At 44.3% G+C, this 19,872-nt stretch overlaps 1 protein-coding gene across 2 annotated transcripts in view; it reads left to right on the top strand.

Annotated features, from left to right (window-relative positions):
- IPO11 (importin 11) overlaps positions 1–19,872 on the top strand; it is a 482,369-nt gene that overhangs the window by 89,417 nt on the left and 373,080 nt on the right. For both annotated transcript variants that reach the window (XM_044276158.1, XM_044276159.1), the window contains exons 8-11: positions 162–210; positions 7,071–7,141; positions 14,902–15,094; positions 17,578–17,730. In XM_044276158.1, the coding sequence (XP_044132093.1) occupies positions 162–210; positions 7,071–7,141; positions 14,902–15,094; positions 17,578–17,730 (466 nt within the window). The remainder of the gene's footprint in view (positions 1–161; positions 211–7,070; positions 7,142–14,901; positions 15,095–17,577; positions 17,731–19,872) is intronic.

Here is a 19,872-nt window from a genome sequence, read left to right as displayed (position 1 = left end):
AGGACTCGGTGTAGAAAATGAGGCTTTTGCGGAAAGATGATAGATAGAACAAGTCACAGATAAATTAGCCTGACAGAGTGGCTCTCGTAGTCTGGATGCCGTAGTGCTTGATTATCAGTATATGGCAGTACAATGGTCTTATTTTTATTTCATTTTTCCAGGGATTTCTTCATGCCATATTTGACCGTGTGAGACTCTTTTTGGAATGCAGTAAGTATCTATTATAGTAATGCTCTTAAAACCTAATAATCATAATTTTTGGGGCATAACTGATACACGTACAAGTGTGAGATAATGTTTTTTTTTTTTAGTGTCTCATTGTTTGTTTCATCAGTTAAAAATTTTGTGAAGTTTCAGTGAAACAGCCATTTAAAGAGCATCAGTCAGCAGGATCAACCCCATTAAACCAGGCATAATGCCTGCTAGAGTTAATCCTGACGAGCAAAGCTAACGGCGCATGCACAGTGCATCTGTCTCTGCCTTTGCCTCCCACACCAGTGCAGATGAATACTGGCCATGCTCCAATAACATCATCCTCCACCTGTAGAGGAGCCAAGGGTATCCTCTTCTGGGCGGAGGATGACGTCCTCTGCGCTGCTGAGGAAGCAGAGCCAGGTGCACTGTAAATGTGCTGATATTGTACACTTTTGGGAGGAGGATCTCGGGTGCTTCGAGGGGTCTGCCCTCAGTGCACCAAAAACTAATTTACAGTTCAATAAAAAGTGATATATCTCCAGAACGGCAAAATGGAGACACACAAATAAGGTATGGTATTACTCATCACGATCAACCCTACAAAGCATTGTGCCTGGCTTAATCGGGTTGATCCTAATGATAAATGCTATTTAAAGCAGTTATCCTGGAAAAGATAATGATGACCTATCCTCAGGATCAGCCTTAGGATCCAGCTGTTTTAAGGAGCCACCAAGCTCACCAGAGCTCTGGCAGCTTACCAGGTACAGCACCATACATTGTATAGCGGTTGTGCTTGGTATGGCAGCTCAGCCCCAATGTATGGTGACATCATTGGCCTAGGAGCTCTCACGGAGCACCGGCCTCTTCTAACAGCTGATCGGTGGTGGTCCCAAGTGTCGGACCCCCCACAGATCTATATCAATATCTATTCCAGGATAAGGCTGAGTTCACACTTGAGTTATTTGGACAGTTATTGTTATCAGTTAGGGCTTGTTCAAACGGACCTATGGGTTCTGTTCCGTGCATTGGGGCCGCAATTTGCGGTCCGCAATGCACGGAGAACGTTCGTGAGGCCTCCGGGACGGATCCAGACCCATTCAACTTGAATGGGTCCGCATCCCTCCGTTCCACAAATATATAGGACTTGTTCTATCTTTGTGCGGAACGGCAGTACGGAACAGAACCTGTTTCCGTGCTTCCCTTCCGCATCGCTCCCAATCTCCGGATTTGCTTGAATTGGTCCTCATCCGTGATGCGGAATGCACACGGAACAGTGTCTGTTTTTTGCGGATCCGCATATGTGGTCCGCAATACGGCAACGGAACTCATACGTTCGTGTGAACGAGCCCTTAGGGCTCATGCACACGACCGTATGCCCTCCGAGACATACAGTCCTTGAGCGGGCCATATGTCCCAAAGCGGCATACATCGTGTGCATGGTAGCGCACAGCATCATAGGTTACTATGATGCTGTGTGCATCGGGCCGCCCGCGGGGCTATTTTCCCGCACATATAAGATTATATGCGTGCGGGACAATAATCCGACGGGTGGGGCGATTCGCACACCATCATAGTAACCTATGATGCTGTGCGCTCCCATGCGCATGATGTACGCCGCTCCGGGACATATGGCCCGCTCAAGGACCGTATGTCTCGGAGGGCATACGGTCGTGTGCATGTGGCCTCACTCCCACTCGGGACTTCTGTCTCTTTTCCCTCTGATATTCCGGGCTGTGGACTGGGTTTCAGCAAAGTCACCTAACATGCACTTAACAGGGGCTCTAACTGCTTCACGTAGAATTGGCTTCTCTACTAATCTCTGTTCTCACAACTCCGTCTGCATGTCATCCTCCTCAACACTTTTTGGTTCCAGTAAATCAACAGCATAAAGTTATCTTTTTGCAGACACACATCGAGCTACGTGCCATGATGTTAGGCTACTTTCACACTTGCATTTTGGCTTTCCGTTTATAAGATCCGTTCAGGGCTCTCACAAGCGGTCCAAAACGGATCAGTTTTGCCCTAATGCATTCTGAATGGATCCGCTCAGAATGCATCAGTTTGCCTCCGTTCAATCACAATTCCGCTCTGGAGGCGGACACCAAAACGTTGCTTGCAGCCAAACTGAGCCAAACGGATCCATCCTGGCACACAATGTAAGTCTATGGGGATGCATCCGTCTTCTGTGACACAATAGAAAACTGATCCGTCCTCCATTGACTTTCAATGGTGTTCAAGATGGATCCGTCTCGGCTATGTTAAAGATAATACAAACTGATCCGTTCTGAACGGATGCAGACGGTTGTATTATCTGAACGGATCCGTCTGTGCAGATCCATGACGGATCCGCACCAAACGCCAGCGTGAAAGTAGCCTTAGTTGTAAACCTTTCTCCTCCCTCTGTGTACGACTAACCTCAAGGCAGACGATCGAAGAGTGTCTGGAGGAAGATATCCTGATGGCATTTCTTGTGCTGTTGACTTACTGCTCCAAAAAAGTCATTGATGAAGAGGATGAAATACAGATGGACATCCGTGCCCATGGACATCCTGGCGCTTCAGCGCAAGATTGTGGCCATACTGTACTGCACTATGAATGAGGTGCCAGCCTGGGAGCTTCACAAATGAAGAATGGACGGCCAGTGAGCCTCTGCACATGCATGGTCATGATACCCCAACCATCCCCTTCATCTGTATTGCGTTATGCAGGAGGTGTAGGCCAGGACCTTCTTTGGATAAACCGCAGCTTAGCGCAGGAATGGAGGTTGACGGCTAGGGAGCTTCTGCTCATGCTGCAGCATTCGCGTTCACGATATTCTGGCCATCTCCTTTACAAAGCTGAAAGGAAGAGCTGCACAATCTCTTCCACTGCTATGGAACTGCTGAGACAAACGGAGTCCACTAGAGGGTCACAAGGTATAATCAACACAGCTTTAACCTAGAAACCATGCATTTAAGAAAAAAAAAAAACAAAACATGTATTAGAGACTCCAGAGAAATATTTACACTTGCTTACTAACCCAAGTTTATGATATTGGACATGTAATAAAAGATAGAGAATCTTCAATATGATATCTAATCACACTGTTAACATAGACGACTGGTACTGTCTTATATGTTATCCCTTGTTTTTCTTTTCTCCTGTTCTTTCTTATCCCCTTCTATTCCCCTCCCTTACACCACAACCCATCTTTAGTTTATATGTTATTGATTTTTCTTTTCAATATTCAAATTGGATTTCTTATAAGCTATTGTCAATGATTTAGGCTACTTTCACACTAGCGTTCGATCGGATCCGTTCGGAACGGATCCGATCATAATAATGCAGACGGAGGCTCCGTTCAGAACGGATCCGTCTGCATTATATTGGCATATAAAAGCTAAGTGTGAAAATAGCCTCGGACGGATCCGTCCAGACTTTCAATGTAAAGTCAATGGGGGACGGATCCGCTTGAAGATTGAGCCATATTGTGGCATCTTCAAACGGATCCGTCCCCATTGACTTACATTGTAAGTCTGGACGGATCCGCACGCCTCCGCACGGCCAGGCGGACACCCGAACGCTGCAAGCAGCGTTCAGCTGTCCGTCTGTCCGTGCGGAGGCGAGCGGAGCGGAGGCTGAACGCCGCCAGACTGATGCAGTCTGAGCGGATCCGCATCCATTCAGACTGCATCGGGGCTGGACGGAAGCGTTCGGGTCCGCTCGTGAGCCCCTTCAAACGGAGCTCACGAGCGGACAGCCGAACGCTAGTGTGAAAGTAGCCTAACGCTGGGTTCACACCTGAGCGTTTTACAGCGCGTTCCTACGCGCTGTAAAACGCACAACAGGCAAGAACCAATGATTCCCTATGGGAAGGGTTCACACCTGGGCGTTTTACAGCGCGTACAATCGCGCTGTAAAACGCCCGACGCTCAAACAAGTACAGGAGCTTTTTTTGGCGCGTTTGAGCCATAGACTCTTTGGACAACACTGCTGTCAATCACCCAAACGCGCGTCAAACGCGCGTTCACTATTAAAAAAAACGTGCATAAAACGCGGAACCCAGCGTTAAAGTGAATTTATCTTTGACTAAACATTCTGTACTAATGTATTGTTTGAAACAATCACACTCCTATTATGATAATCTGATGAAAATGTTGCAAACTCATTGATTCATATCAATATATCAGTTTCTGATATGCTATTGGATTTTTCTTAAAATAAAGAAAATTTACAAGAAAAAAATTATTTTATGTTGTTTTCTAACTTTTTAAACATGATTGTCATGGTGACTATACCCCTATAAGCTTGCCCTGCAAAAAAAATCAAGGCTTGATCATAAGGCTTTGTAGACACTAATATAAAAACTTATGCGTGGCAAAATATGGTGATCCAAATAATTGTTTTCCAAGGGATTTTAGTTTTTAAAGTAGTAAAACAAAATAAAAACTATATAAATTTTGTGTTGCTGACCTGCAGAAAAAGGATGTCATGTTATTTTTAGTGCACAGTGAACACCATAAAAACGAAATCCAAAAAACAATGGCAGAATTGCAGGATTTTTCTAATTTCTCCCCAAAAATATTTCCAGTGCCCCTGGCACCTCCACTTCCGGGTGGGCTGACATGCCAGCAGTTACCCAGTGACACCAATGACTCTATATAACATATTAATTTTGGACCACCAATGATTATTAGTAGGCCTTCCATTTCCGTATTTCCGTTCTGTTCAAAGATAGAACATGTCCTATTATTTTCCGCATAACAGACAAGGATAGTACTGTTCTATCAGTGACCAGCTGTTTTGCGGATCCGTTTTTTGCGGACCGCAAAATACTGAAAAAGCCATGCGGTCATGTGCAAGAGGCCTTAGAGGGGATGTGCTGCCAACAAACAGTGTAATTCTTTGAGGAGAAGTTTGAATGAATGATCGCAAAAACAATCATTTGTTCAAACCCTGCCCAATAATTGCCCTGTGAAAACGGGCAATTGTTGTCTTCCTATGTTATTAATCAGTGCTCATTTGAGAACTTCCCTTTCCCATGTAAAAGGAAGCTCATAGTTTCCAGGAAGTGATGGAATACAGCACCGACCCCAGAGGTCAATGACAGGAGGTCTTCATAAAGAGATTTATCTGTGTGTATAGTATTGCTAGTCTGTCTTATCTAGGTATCCAGCAGTACAATAGAGCAGTCATGAATTTACCCGACCTTTAATGGTAACAAGATGACTCTGCACATTCTGCTCTAGTCTATACTGCAAAGCTGGCAACTGAGCCACATAAAAAAGAGCCAGCCTATTATGATAGCTCAAAAGGACAGTATGTAAACGGATTTTTTTTTAAAGATTTATTTTGTGTCTGATGTTACATAAAACACGGGCCACCAAAAATGTGAAAATTTAATTAATTATAAAAATAAATGCCAACATGTTGGCTGATGTGATTGCGCCTACAACTGCAACAACAAGGTGTTGTAAAATGCAACATGGCTCAGTTTGTCTCATTTTCAGCAAATTTAGTTTTCGACCTTTTTATGAAATAGTTGCAACAAAAAGAACAATCCACGTTGCCTAGCTTAAATACTTGTGTAAAATAACAATACTGCAGCATCTTTCCTTAGAACTGTGACTGTGCAGTTCCTCTGTTATTACTTCTGAAAATGTGTCAATAAGGCTACTTTCACACTAGCGTTCGGGCGGATCCGTTCTGAACGGATCCGCCCATAATAATGCAGACGGAGGCTCCGTTCAGAACGGATCCGTCTGCATTATATTAGGCATATAAAAAGCTAAGTGTGAAAATAGCCTCGGACGGATCCGTCCAGACTTTCAATGTAAAGTCAATGGGGGACGGATCCGCTTGAAGATTGAGCCACATTGTGGCATCTTCAAACGGATCCGTCCCCATTGACTTACATTGTAAGTCTGGACGGATCCGCACGCCTCCGCACGGCCAGGCGGACACCCGAACGCTGCAAGCAGCGTTCAGCTGTCCGCCTGTCCGTGCGGAGGCGAGCGGAGCGGAGGCTGAACGCCGCCAGACTGATGCAGTCTGAGCGGATCCGCTCCATTCAGACTGCATCAGGGCTGGACGGCTGCGTTCGGGTCCGCTCGTGAGCTCCTTCAAACGGAGCTCACGAACGGAAACCCGAACGCTAGTGTGAAAGCAGCCTAAATTGAAAACTGGCTGTTACTGTTCCCTGAGACCGCCCAGTACCGAGTGACAGTGTCCAACTGTGTTGAGATACATCCTATAGACCATTTATTCATATATTTCCTGGAGTACAGGAGAGAAAAGGCACAAAGCAGAGTTCAAAATAATGATCTCTAGGAATCATTTATATGCCGTTTGTGACTAATGTTAGGGGATGTCATGAGAGGTTTGTGAGTTTTAGACCTTGTCCACATTTCCTTGTCAATGTCATGTCCGTGAAAAAAAAAAGCGGACATGTTTTATCAGTGAAGGATCCGTGGTTGGTCCGCATGTCTGTTTTTACCATCCGTGTGTCATCCATAATTTACTGACGTGGCTCAGCTGAAAATTAGTTTTAAAAGAATCTCCTATCAGTCTTCAGTAAAAAAACGGACGATTTTCACAGCCCCGTTGACTCTATTGAGCGTGCTTGGTCCGCATTACGGATCAAAGTAGTGCATGTCTCCGCGATTTTTTTTACTGACATGTAAAGAAACACATTTAAATCAATGGGTACGTGTCCTGTCCGTGGAAAATGCGGACAGCACACGTCAGTGAAAAACGGAAATGTGGACGAGGCCTTAGTCTTGTACTGATAACTGGTGCTGAATCTTGGACTTGTACTATCACACGTCGTCATATACACCGTTATATAGTGCTCAGACAAGAACAGTATTTTTATAATTTGCCATATTATTTTCTAGGCCGAGGTGTCCGAGCCGAGCATCCGTGCAGGGAGAGACTGGAGAAGGTTGTCATATTATTCACTAAAGTGGTAAGACGTCAGAGGAGCTTTGATCTTCACGTCGATGGTGTTTCTTAATCTGTATCTAAGTCATGATTGATCAGTGTCTGTTTAAACTGCGGACGCTCGTCGCGGTGTTAATTCCTTTTTCCGAACGTCACTTAGTCCACTTTATCTGAAGAGCAGAGTGAAGCCTTTACATCCGGCACCTGCGCTTGCCTTTAGAAATATATTTTTAACATTCAATTTGAAATGAAATGGCCCAGGGCTTGAAGAGGTTGGGGGAGGCGCGCACACCGCCGCGAGGGATACCTTTCTCTTTAATGTTTCTCTGTTCATGGCCTATGCTTCATCTCAATTACATTGCACATTTAATAGGCTGCAGTGTGAAGTGGGAGAGCTGCAATTACTGCAAGCAATTCCCCTTTTCTGTTGTCACATAATTCCCACTTCAGCTCTCCTCCGGCCTCGCTGTTTGCGTGAAGCTTTGTCTCCTATACTTCTATTTGCTATAGTCTTTTCACATAAATGCGGAGAGAACTATATAGGGTTTTATACCCACAGTTTTTCCAGATCTGCCTTCTATAATACATGCACATATACTACATAACTAGCTTAGAGGGGTTTTCCAGGCTCCTGATATTGATGATGTATCCTCAAGCACCCCAACCTATCAGCTGTTCCCTGGAATTAGCACTGTGAATGGAACAGGAAGCACAGCTCCGTTCAAGGTGTAGTGGCCGTGCTGGGTTACTGCAGCTTAGTTCCCATTCACTTCAGTGGTAGGTGAGCTGCAGTAACCCGACACCGCCACTGCACCTTGAACGGAGCTGTGCCTCCTGTTCCATTCACAGTGCTAGCTCCATTGACTGAGGCTGCAGGGAACAGCTGTTTTTTGTGTGGTGTCGGACCCTCACCGATTGGATCTTAATGACCTATCCTGAGGATACATCACCAGGAGCCTGAAAAACCTTATTAAGAATATGGCAAATACTACCAAGACTGAATATCTCCTTACATCGTTCTATGGCTTACAGCTAGAAAATAATTTCTTAGTTTCCCTTGGTGCTGCTGGAATATGCAGTACAATAAGGCTCAGTGCACATTGATTCTGAGCACTACATTTAACTCCTTCCATCTCAGTGCCATACATGTACGGTGGAAGGAGGGGTTTTAAATATGGAGCATGCTCGCGAGTGCAGCGGGCGTCCCCCTCATAGGTGCAGCAGACGCCATAGCCACCGGGTCTCTGCTGTTTCAAACAACAGAGGCCCGAGGATGATGTCTGTGAATGGCAATAACGCCGAGCGCAGGACGCTTAACTCTTTAGATGCCTTGGTCAAATGTGACCATGGCATCTAAATGCAGAAAAACTGTGTGTGTGCTCTTTCGGGTCAGGAACTACTCCCCCATGTGGCGATCGGGAGCTGTTCCTTCACTCTGATGCTCTGAAGAAGCCCAGCGTATCACAGCTGTAGGTCCTATGGAGGCCTGCAGGTGGCAGAGCTCCATAGGATAACTGTAAATGGAGCTTAGATTGTAGTTCTATTGAACTACAGTGTAAGCAAAAAGTGATCTAAAGATTGCATATTCTAACCTCCTAGGGTTAAAAAAAAGTAAACAAAAAAAAATTTTTTTTTAAATTAAAAAGTGTGATTTAATTATTTTTGAGAATAAACAAACAATAAAAAAAAAACGTTAAGATCATAGGCATCACCAAAATGCCAGAACTATTTAAATATAAAAATATTTATTCCATTTGGCAAATGGCGTAAGGAAAAAAAAAAACTTCTGCAAAACGGCCAAGAATAGGACATATTTTTTTTTGCGGGGCTGCGTAACGGAGCAACGGATGCGGACAGCACACGGAGTGCTGTCCGCATCTTTTGCTGCCCCATTGAAGTAAATGGGTCCGCACCAGAGCCACAAAAACTGTCGGTTGCATGAGGCCTAATGACGACAAATGCAGGTATAATGCACACATGATGTCACGGTACAGGGATAATGTGTACAGTGATGTCATCACATCATCTACTCAGTGATGTCACAGCACAAGAAAGGAACAAACAGGTCACAGTACAGGGACATGGTCAACACAAAAAGGTCACCATGTATTGTACATATAATGATGACACATGCAGGTATGATGCCCACATGATGTCACATTACAGATCTGATACACTGATGTCACATAGAAGGTACAATGCACTCAGCACAGGTAACCATGGGGTATGTCCTTTCCATGGTCTTCACTAATTGCATCTTCTGTCTGAGTTGTTGGCCCATATCACCTGCCATGACTGCTTACCTTCTGGGCCCTTGTTTCTGAGGATATTAAATATACCAGGAAAACCAAACTAAGGGTCCATTCACACATCCGCAATTCTGTTCCGCATTTTGCGGAACAGAATTGCGGACCCATTCATTTCTATGGGGCCGAACGATGTGCTGCCCGGATCCGGAAATGTGTATCTGCATTTCCGGGTCCGCATTTCCGTTCCCTAAAAAAATAGAACATGTCCTATTCTTGTCCGTGGAGAAGATTAGGCATATTCTATTATAGTGGCAGCGATGTGCGGTCCGCAAAATGCGGAACACACATTGCCGGTGTCCGTGTTTTCCGTGGATCCGCAAAACACATACGGATGTGTGAATTGACCCTAAGTCTACATGCACACGACCGTTGTGTGTTTTGCGGTCCGCAAATTGTGGATCCGCAAAACACGGATGGCGTCCGTGTGCATTCCACAATTTGCGGAACGGCACGGACAGCCATTGATATAACTGCCTATTCTTGTCCGCAAAACGGACAAGACTAGGACAGGTTATATTTTTTTTTGCAGGGCCACGGAACGGAGCAACGGAGTTCTGTCCGCATCTTTTGTGGCCCCATTGAAGCGAATGGGTCCACATCCGAGCCGCAAAAACTGCTGCTCGGATGCGGACCAAAACAACGGCGGTGTGCATGAGGTCTTAATAAAAGGCTAGGGTCCTCGGGTTTAGTAAACTTGGGCCATATCTAACGCAATGAAATTTAGAACACTAGGAGCACAGAATTAGCTATTTCTGACGTTCTCGCCAAACCCAGGAGAACCTGCTCCTGTCTGTCCCCCTGCATTACTGAGAAAGGGGATCTTCAATGCACACTTGTGGAGCTTTTATACGGTGCAGTGAATGGAAGCCAGTCCCTTTGTAGAATATCCCTGTAGAGATATTCAGAGAGATCTCGTCCATAGAGGGAATCGTCAGCTCTTTGTGACATCAGCCTTAATTAGAGCAGCTTATCTCTAAACAGCCATTAATGTCCTACAGATCTGAGCAGTTACCGTTGGGGCATGCCGGGCAGACGTAAGAAAGTCTCATTATTATTGCAGTCCAAAGAGCTGCTGCCATAGTGAGCTCCATTAAGAGGGCGCAGGCGGATGGCTTATTTGTGCTACGATTTCTGTTCTCTCTTCATAGGAAATCAATGACACTTTAGTGTTACCGCCTATTCAATGATATTTTCTATGTAAAGTTAGATGAAAAGGATATTAGCCTTAAAGGGAAAGAGATCTGTACTTACCCGTTCCCTGCCACTCTATTCCGGCCCTGTGGCTCCTGGGCTGTCTTCTTTGGATTTCTGGTCCCTACCTGTCAGCCAATGACTGGCCTCATCAGTGACGTGTCCCCGAGCGACATTGGCTGCACTGGTACGGTTGACCCTGTAGCACTATGTCAGAAGATGGGAATACCCCCTCAAAGAGGCTGAATACATAGCAATAGCATAAGCTATCACAGTCTGATTGGTGGGGTCCTAGCCCTTTAATTTGCTTTGGATAACCGCTTTCCATTTTCCTAATTGGCAGCAATGCCCGCCCTGGTAGAGGCGCGCAGATTTGTCTCATGGATGGAAAATCTGCAGACTAATAAAGTAGCATTAAAGCCAATGATATTTCCCAAATCTCATGTCCATGTCCCCACCGACTTCAGTCAGCACCAAATCCACATGAATACGTTTCCATATGGCGTTCTGCAAGTCCTAAATGTTTATATTTTTTTTAAAAACCTCCAGAAAACTTCCCTCATGGCATTTTCCTAGCTCCCTTGTCTGGTCTCATGCAGGTCTCTGTAGAACCCGGCCTCTTGCAGTGACGTCTCGTTTCAGTGGGATTTACAGCATAGCAGGAGGCCGGGTTGGGACTAGGCAAGGGAACCAGGGAAGGGGAGTAAAAAAATCTGTGCATTTGTCGCTGCAGATTTTCCTATGAATTCTAGTGGAATGGCTGTGAACCTATCCTACAGCGATTTCACTGGGTATAGTCTTAGGCTACATTCACACAACTGTATGAGTGAGTCTACATCCGTTCCGCAATAGTTTTTTTTTTTTTTTTGTGGGGGTGGCTTATCTTATTTAACTTGCCCAATCATTCTTTTCTCAAACATTTGCCATTGGAGGAGAGTCAGGACACACATTAGATGGTTGCCCGGCCCCGCCAAAATTGGCAGGTTCGTCCAATGTGTATGTAGAAGACGTCGGCACACTTCAGTGGAGCTGAGCGGCAATACCCGGCACAACCCATGGACCATTGTGGTGCCGTTTTTGGCAAAAGCTCACCATATTTTTCTAATCATGCATAACCCCTTTAAAATAGGACCTTTTTACTTGCAGATTACATTTTCTTTCTCACCCGCTCTGTGGTGGACTAGGCAGTCACTTTCAGTGTATCGTCCTCCTGTTCCATTATGAACATTATGGGCCGTCATTTTTGCCTGTTTATATTTGGGACAGATTCGGTGAGCGAGCCATAAATCATGCAGTAATGTGTTTGCCCCTTGTTTCCAGAAGATGTAGAAAGGAGCGGGCAGAAATGAAATTGCAGCCGGCGTCTCTGTCGTCTGACTATATCTAATAATATTTAATGCATTTTCTTGATGGAATTTATTTCTATTGTAATGTATTGAACTTGAGAAGAATTGCGTTTATATCGCCAGAGTAGACTTCCAGTAAATATAAATGATGCCAGCATGTGGCCATTCTCTGCATCCCAGCCTTGCCTTCTGTACAGTGGCACACGTGCACACTATATAAATAATGCATAGTAAATATTCATTTATTGCTATACGGATGGTCCCTGTCAATGTCTCGGTATGGATGCAGCCCTGGTGTGCTCCTGTGCTATGGCATCTAATTATCCTGAGAAGTCTGTGCTAAGGCATTCCTCCCTCGGTCATTTGAGAACGCAGAGTTTATGTATGTAATGTGGCGGAGTAGAGAGTTGAATGGTGCCCATAGCTGCCATTTACGTTATCGACCATGACCTAAAATGCAATCCCTTTCCTCATGTGTAGGGGGGGGGGCAGTTTAAGGAGATCTGAGTTTAGGTAAGACCTCATTCAGGACCTCCGGGCATCAGCCAAAGCTGAGAACTGCTACGAAAAGCAATTTTCTTGATGGTGCAAGTGGTGTGGCCCACGGAGTCTAAATTCTCAGCAGGTCCATGCATTACGGAAACAGCGTATTTTAATAGGACCTGCGTTGTGCTTCATTTCAGGGACAACTCCTTTAACAAAGCCTGACGTATTGGTCCTGATGCTGCAAGTGGTGTGGTCCTTGGCATCTGAATTCTCACCTGCTACTCTCCACTTTAGTCGTCATGCACACGACCGTATGTATTTTGCAGGCTGCAAAACTTGGATCCAGAAAATACGGATCCAGTCTGTTTGCCGTCTGCATTATTTGCAGACCCATTGACTTCCATGGGTCTGTGGACCAGAATAGGACATGTGCTATAATATATGGAATATGTATGTCATCTGTGCAGTCCGCATCCGTAAGTCTGTTCCACAAATTATAGAACATGTACTATTCTGGTCGGCAAAATGCAGTCCACGGATCCATTGAAGTTAGTGGATCTGAAAAAAAGATACAGTCGTGTGCATGAGGCCTCAGGGTACTTTCACACTAGCGTTTTTTGTTTTCCGGTATTGATTTCCGTCACAGGAGCTCAATACCGGAAAAAAAAACTGATCAGTTTTATCCTAATACATTCTGAATAGAGAGCAATCTGTTCAGGATGCATCAGTTCAGTCCCTGTTACGATTTTTGGATGGAGAAAATACCGCAGCATGCTGCAGTTTGCTCTCCGGCCAAAAATACTGAACACATGCCGGATCCGGCATTAATTTACATTGAAGTGTATTAGTGCCGGATCCGGCATTAAGTGTTCCGGCAAAACGGATCCAGCTTTCCGGTCTGCGCATGCGCACACCTTTAAAAGTGCGAACATTTTTTTATACTAGATCAGTTTTTCCGGATGACACCGGAGAGACGGATCTAGTATTTCAATGCATTTGTCAGAGGGATCCGTCTGACAAATGCCATCAGTTTGCGTCCGGATTGCCGGAATCCTCTGCCACAAGTGTGAAAGTAGCCTTAGGCCGAGTTCACACGAACGTGTGTGACCCGTGCTCGTGCTGCGGCCCGCAATGCACGATCGCCGGCCGTAGGTCAGCCGCATCGGATCGCGGACCCGTTCACTTTAATGGGTCTGCGATCCGCCCGTTCCGCTAAAAGATAGGACATGTTCTATCTTTTTGCGGAACGGAGGTACGGGATGTAACCCCACGGAAGCACTCCGTAGTGCTTCCGAGGGGTCCCGTCCCGTGCGGCCGTTCCGCGATTCCGGATTTGCGGACTCATTGAAGTGAATGGGTCCGCATCCGTGATGCGGCATGCACACGGAACTGTGGCCGTGTATTGCGGCCCGCGATTTGCGGGCCGCAATACGGCCACAGATCACACACGTTCGTGTGAACTAAGCCTTAGACTGAGTACATCCTGCAGATGCTGTAGACTTTTGCTGCTGGTTTGTTCAGGCAAAAATGCATAGCGGGTTTAAACAGCATGCATTGGATCCAATTTTAACAAATGCTGCTGAGTTTTTCCACATGGAAATTGACCTGCGGTGTTTATTTTTATTTTTAATCTGTAGGATGTTAATTCATGTTGCAGATATGAATCTACAGCAAAATCTGCATGTTAGATTTGCAGTTTTTGGTGTGGATCTGCAGCCAAAAAAATCCCCCACATATGAACCCTACTTATTATTAATATTTTTGTAAATCCTCTATTTGTATCACCGGGGGGCTGGCCATAGTGCTTGGAGCACCGCTAGAACAACACCGCCGAGGCTCAGAGTTGGCGTCTGTGCAGTGGATCTGGTGATCTCAGAAAGCCAAGTCGCCACTTACGCAGTGGATCTTCTGCAGCTCCCAAACTCAGGAAGCAGCATCTGATTCACTGCGCAAGCAGAAATCCTCCTCGCTTGCGTGAGAACACAGGACTAGAGGAAAGGGTGGGTAACTGTGAAGCAGATCAATGTAGAGAGCATTTCCTAGTAAAGCCCTGCCCTGAGTACTTGCACGAGGAGAACCTGGCAGAATAAAAGTTCCTAGGTATAGGTACTGCTCTCCCCTGGACCTGCCTAGTACTGTCAGCAGTTTATCAATGTCAAAACGTCTGACAGCTTCCCTTTAAATGGCTCTTCTAAAGACTTGATAAGTATACTGTAACTTTCTTACTTTTTCCACTTCACTGAGGTTTTCCATGGCCCTTATCAATTTTGTTGCGTGTTTTACTTTTCCACCATCAACCTTTTTTTGTGAACTAATCAGGCATGGTACGTTCTCACTGAGCTCACCGATATGTTTTGCCTACTAACATTCCTTTTTCTTTCTTATTATTCACCAGGTCTGTAAAGACTACATTTTAAATTCTCCTTTCTATATTTTCACCTTTTCTTCCCAAGCTTTTAGATTTTCTGGACCAGCATCCATTTGCATTCATTCCCTTAATCCAGCGAGCGCTGGAGTTTGCAGTCAGCTATGTTTTCACAGAGGCCGGGGATGGAATTGTATTTGAGCGTTTCATAGTTCAGTGCATGAGTCTCATCAAGATGATTGTAAAGAACGATTCCTTCAAGCCATCTAAAAACTTTGAAGGTAGGCATCTATTTTCTTCATTTCAAGAAATGAACTCAGCTCGTGTTGTTTTTTATGCTATTTTACACCTTCTGGTTTACAAAGTTATTTTGCTTTCTTCTTATTTTCTATCAATTGTTTTTCTCCAATATAACAAACAAAAAAGCAAACAAACAAAAAACAATAAATACTGCAAGTGATCAGGATTATTCCGGGCTGCCCATAGACTTTAACCCCTTCCCGACTGCCCACTGGCTGTATGCGTTCTATCTGCACATATATAAACGGAATAATAAAAAGATAAAAAATAAAGTAGAAATGCTGTCACTCAAACCTATACATGTTATATATCAAAACGATCATCACAAAATTGGGAACCTATTGCAATAATCAATGTTTGTTTAAGTTTTGGTGGAGGTGCCGGGTTTTGGACCCCCCACCGATCTGATATTGATGACGTATCCTGAGGATAGGTCACAAATAGGGCTGAAATGATTACTCGATTGAATCTAGTAATTCGACACAAAAAAAATCCTCGATGCTAATTTTTTGCATTGAGGATTCGTTTTTGTCATGTAACCACGGAGCGGTAGTGAAACGCTTGCTATTACTCACCGCTCTGTGGTCACCCGCCAGCTTGCACCGCGCTGCACTTTCCTCCTGACACATCATCAGGACATAGTGCACGTAAGCGTTTATTTAGTGAGTTCACCATCACCACCTCCTCAGACAGAGAGTTCCATAGTCTCACTGCTCTTACCGTAAAGAATCCTCTTCTATGTTCATGTACAAACCTTCTTTCCTCCAGACGCAGAGGATGTCCCCTCGTCACAGTCACAGTCCTGGGAATGAATAGATTATGGGAGAGATCTCTGTACTGACCCCTGATATATTTATACACAGTTATTAGATCTCCCCTCTGTCGTCTTTTTTTCTATAGTGAATAACCCTAGCTTTGATAATCTTTCATTGTAGTCCCCCCATTCCAGTTATTACTTTAGTTGCCCTCCTCTGAACCCTCTCCAGCTCTGCTATGTCTGCCTTGTTCACAGGAGCCCAGAACTGTACACAGTACTCCATGTGTGGTCTGACTAGCGATTTGTAAAGTGGTAGGACTATGTTCTCATGACCGGCATCTATGCCTCTTTTGATGCAACCAATTATCTTATTGGCCTTGGCAGCAGCTGCCTGACACTTGTTTCTACAGCTTATTTTGCTGTTCACTAAAATTCCTAGGTCCTTTTCCATGTCAGTGTTACCCAGTGTTTTACCATTTAGTATGTACGGGTGACTTGCATTATTCCTTCCCATGTGCATAACCTACATTTGTCAGTAAACCTCATCTGCCACTTATCTGCCCAAGCCTCCAATCTATCCAGATCCCTCTGTAGCAGTATATTGTCCTCTTACGTGTCAATTACTTTACACAGTTTAGTGTAATCTGCAAAAATTTATATTTTACCGTGCAAGCCCTCTACAAGATCATTAATAAATATATTGAAGAGAATAGGGCCCAATACTGACCCCTGAGGTACCTCACTAGTGACAGTGACCCAATCTGAGTGTGTACCATTAATAACCACCCTCTGTTTTATATCATGGAGCCAGTTACTTACCCACTTACAGACGTTTTCTCCCAGTCCAAGCATTCTCATGTTATATACTAAACTTTTATGTGGTACAGTGTCAAATGCTTTGGAGAAGTCCAGATATACGACATCCATTGATTCGCCGCTGTCAAGTCTAGAACTTACCTCCTCATAGAAATGGAATAAATTAGTTTGACATGACCGATCCCTCATGAAGCCATGCTGATATGGCGTTATTTGCTTATTATTATTATTGAGATCCTCCAAGATAGCGTCTCTTACAAAACCTTCAAACAGTTTACCCACAACAGATGTTAAACTTACCGGCCTATAGTTTCCAGGCTCTGTTTTTGGACCCTTTTTGAATATTGGCACCACATTTGCCATGCGCCAATCCTGTGGGACATCCCCTGTCAGTATAGAGTCCGCAAATATCAGAAATAAGGGTCTGGCTAAGACGCCGCTGTACTTCTTCCTTGGTCTGACAGGGCACTTTTAATGGGTAATTTACTTTTACATTCTACATTCCATCTGACACGTGCTTTTTCAAGCTGTTTCCTTTTTTTAGGTGAGGGGGAGAATATGCTTGTAAAATGCATTGCAATACATATGTAGTGCAGTATACTATACTGTACTGTTCCACACACTCCCTGCACCTGTGATGTACTTGTACATTGGGGTTATTAATGCTTCAATTTAGACTCATTGGAGTAATAAAAAAAACGGAAAGGTGGAGAGCCTTATTTTTAATTTTTTTTTTTTTTTCCCCTTAATATTGATCTCCGCTGGTCTGTATTTTATGTGCCTCAGAAGTCTCTTGTAGTAAAGTCTTAGTGGAAAGAAGGCGACCAAAGCCTCTTATTTATGACATTAGTTTTACATTTTGAAATGTCTGACATAAGAATGTTTTTCCAGACAGCAAGCCAGAAACCATCAGTGCGCACCAAATAAAAATGTCTTTCTTCACGTATCCGACGCTGATGGAGATATGTCACAGGCTGGTCACACATTACTTCCTTCTCAGCGAAGAAGAACGGGCAATGTGGGAGGAGGATCCCGAGGGCTTCGGTAAGAATACGCAGCAAAGATCTGTGCTTTATAAGCCGATTATTTTATACTCATTATAAACAGCTCCCGTTATACTCCAGAGCTGCATTCACATTTCTGCATTCCTGATGATTTGTGTTCTTGGACATGTAGTGATCACGCTCCTGATGAGGTTGAGACAATAACCAGAAACGCGTTGAGTCAGAGTTAAATTAGCCAGCATTACCAGACGTGATGAACATATGACAGGCAGCTAAATAGTTTTTATATGCAAACAGGCAGGGCCAGCAGAGAACGATCCCGTTCCCTGGCCCTGTCAATCACAATGTGGAGGGGGCGTCTTTACGATCGGAGGATGCGGCTGCTACCAGCAAGTAGCCGCCCTACTTGCTGGTAGCAAGGTAATTAGCATATTTTAAAAGCTTGTTTTAAACTAAATCTACAGGACCAAAATGATTAATTTGATCATGTAGCCATAAATCGCAGTGTAGGGATTATAAGTAAGCAAAAAAATATAGGTTTAGTGGGGTGACAGAAGCCCTTTAAAGCGCCATTCATTCCATAGCGCTGTACATGTGAAAAGGGGTGCACATACATAATGCAGACAATTGCACTAAGCATGAACAAGACGAGTTACAGACTGGTACAGAAGGAGAGAGGGCCCTGCCCGTTACCCTTTATTGTTCTGATGTATGGTATCGTTCCTCCAGAGAGATATATGTGTCTGGTTCCCTGAGTTATTTTATAAGCAGTTTTCTAATAAAGCTGGATTGTTATTTTATTTTTAGCGTCCTTATACATACTGTGAATCATGTAGTCATTTTACCAAACACTTGATGTATTTTATGTGGGTTTTTGGTGTGGATTCTGAAGCAAAAATCCTGTATATGAATGATGTGAGTTTTAGGGAATGGTTGGGAATGTAAAAAATGGTCTAAATGGTTGTTACAGGCAACACTCAAACGTATTGCTTAAATAAAGACCATATGGGTGAGGCTGAGTTCACACTTCAGTTATTTGGTCAGTTATTTCCATCAGTTATTGTGAGCCAAAACCAGTAGTGAAGCCTGGTGTTGGCTCACAATAACCGTTGGAAATAACTGACCAAATAATTAAAGTGTGAACTCAGCCTTGGGGCTCATTCACATGACCGAATAAAGGGAGACCGCATCCGTTCCGCAGTTTTGCAGAACAGGTGCAAACCCATTCATTTCAATGGACCCGTAAAAATAGGGAACAGCACACCGTGTGCTGTCCGCATCTATTGCTCAGTTCAAAGATAGAACATGTCCTATTCTCATCCGTTTTGCAGACAAGGATAGGCCGTCCGTTCCGCAAATTGTAAAACATGGCACGGTCGTGTGAATTAGCTTTTCGATAGTTTTGTAGCTTTGCAGTATAGAATACCTAAATTTTAAAAGACTGAACAGTCCTTTTGTATTGATGGTCTGTCCTCAGGATATGCCATCAATAGCTGGTTGTCGTCATTCTGACAACCCTCACCCCCCACCAATCAGTTGTTCTGGAGTAGCCCCAGCACTGGAACAACACAGCTTCATCCATTGTGTAATGGACGGAGCTGGTTACTGCACAACTGCTCTCATTCACTTCAGTGGTTGCGGCGTTGCAGTAACCAGCTCCGTTCATTACACCGTGGACGGACCGGTGTAGTTCAGGCACCGACTAACGATGCCAGAGCTACTGCTGAATGTGTTATCAGCAAGGGGTGCTGTGAGCTGGACGCCTGTAAATCAGATATTAAGGATAGGCCATCAAAATTACCTAAAAACTTTGTTAAAGGGGTTATTCCATGAATAATTTAAAACATGAAAATCAGACATCATATAGTCACAATACCTTTCTAACAAAGCTAGAACCAGCCCTGTAGCTTACATGTGTCCAGAGATCTCAACATTCATTGCTCTGCTAGATTTATATCAAGCTGGGAGCTGAAGGGGAGTAACTTTTCTGCTGCAGCTAAGGGGCGTGTCCATGCTCTCTCTATCACAGCTCAGGGGGCGTGTCCATGCTCTCCCTATCACAGCTCAGGGGGCAGTAGAAGGATGAAACTGAGCATGTGCGGCCATCTCAGTGAGCAGGACAGAGAATAAGAAATAAAGTGGCACTATACAGATATATTTTATTGAATATCTCAGTGGCTAT

The sequence above is a fragment of the Bufo gargarizans genome, chromosome 1 (genome assembly GCF_014858855.1).
Source record: "Bufo gargarizans isolate SCDJY-AF-19 chromosome 1, ASM1485885v1, whole genome shotgun sequence".
Classification (NCBI taxonomy): Eukaryota; Metazoa; Chordata; class Amphibia; order Anura; family Bufonidae; genus Bufo; species Bufo gargarizans.
Note: the sequence above shows the minus strand (reverse complement) of the source record. Positions and strands in the feature narration are given on the sequence as shown.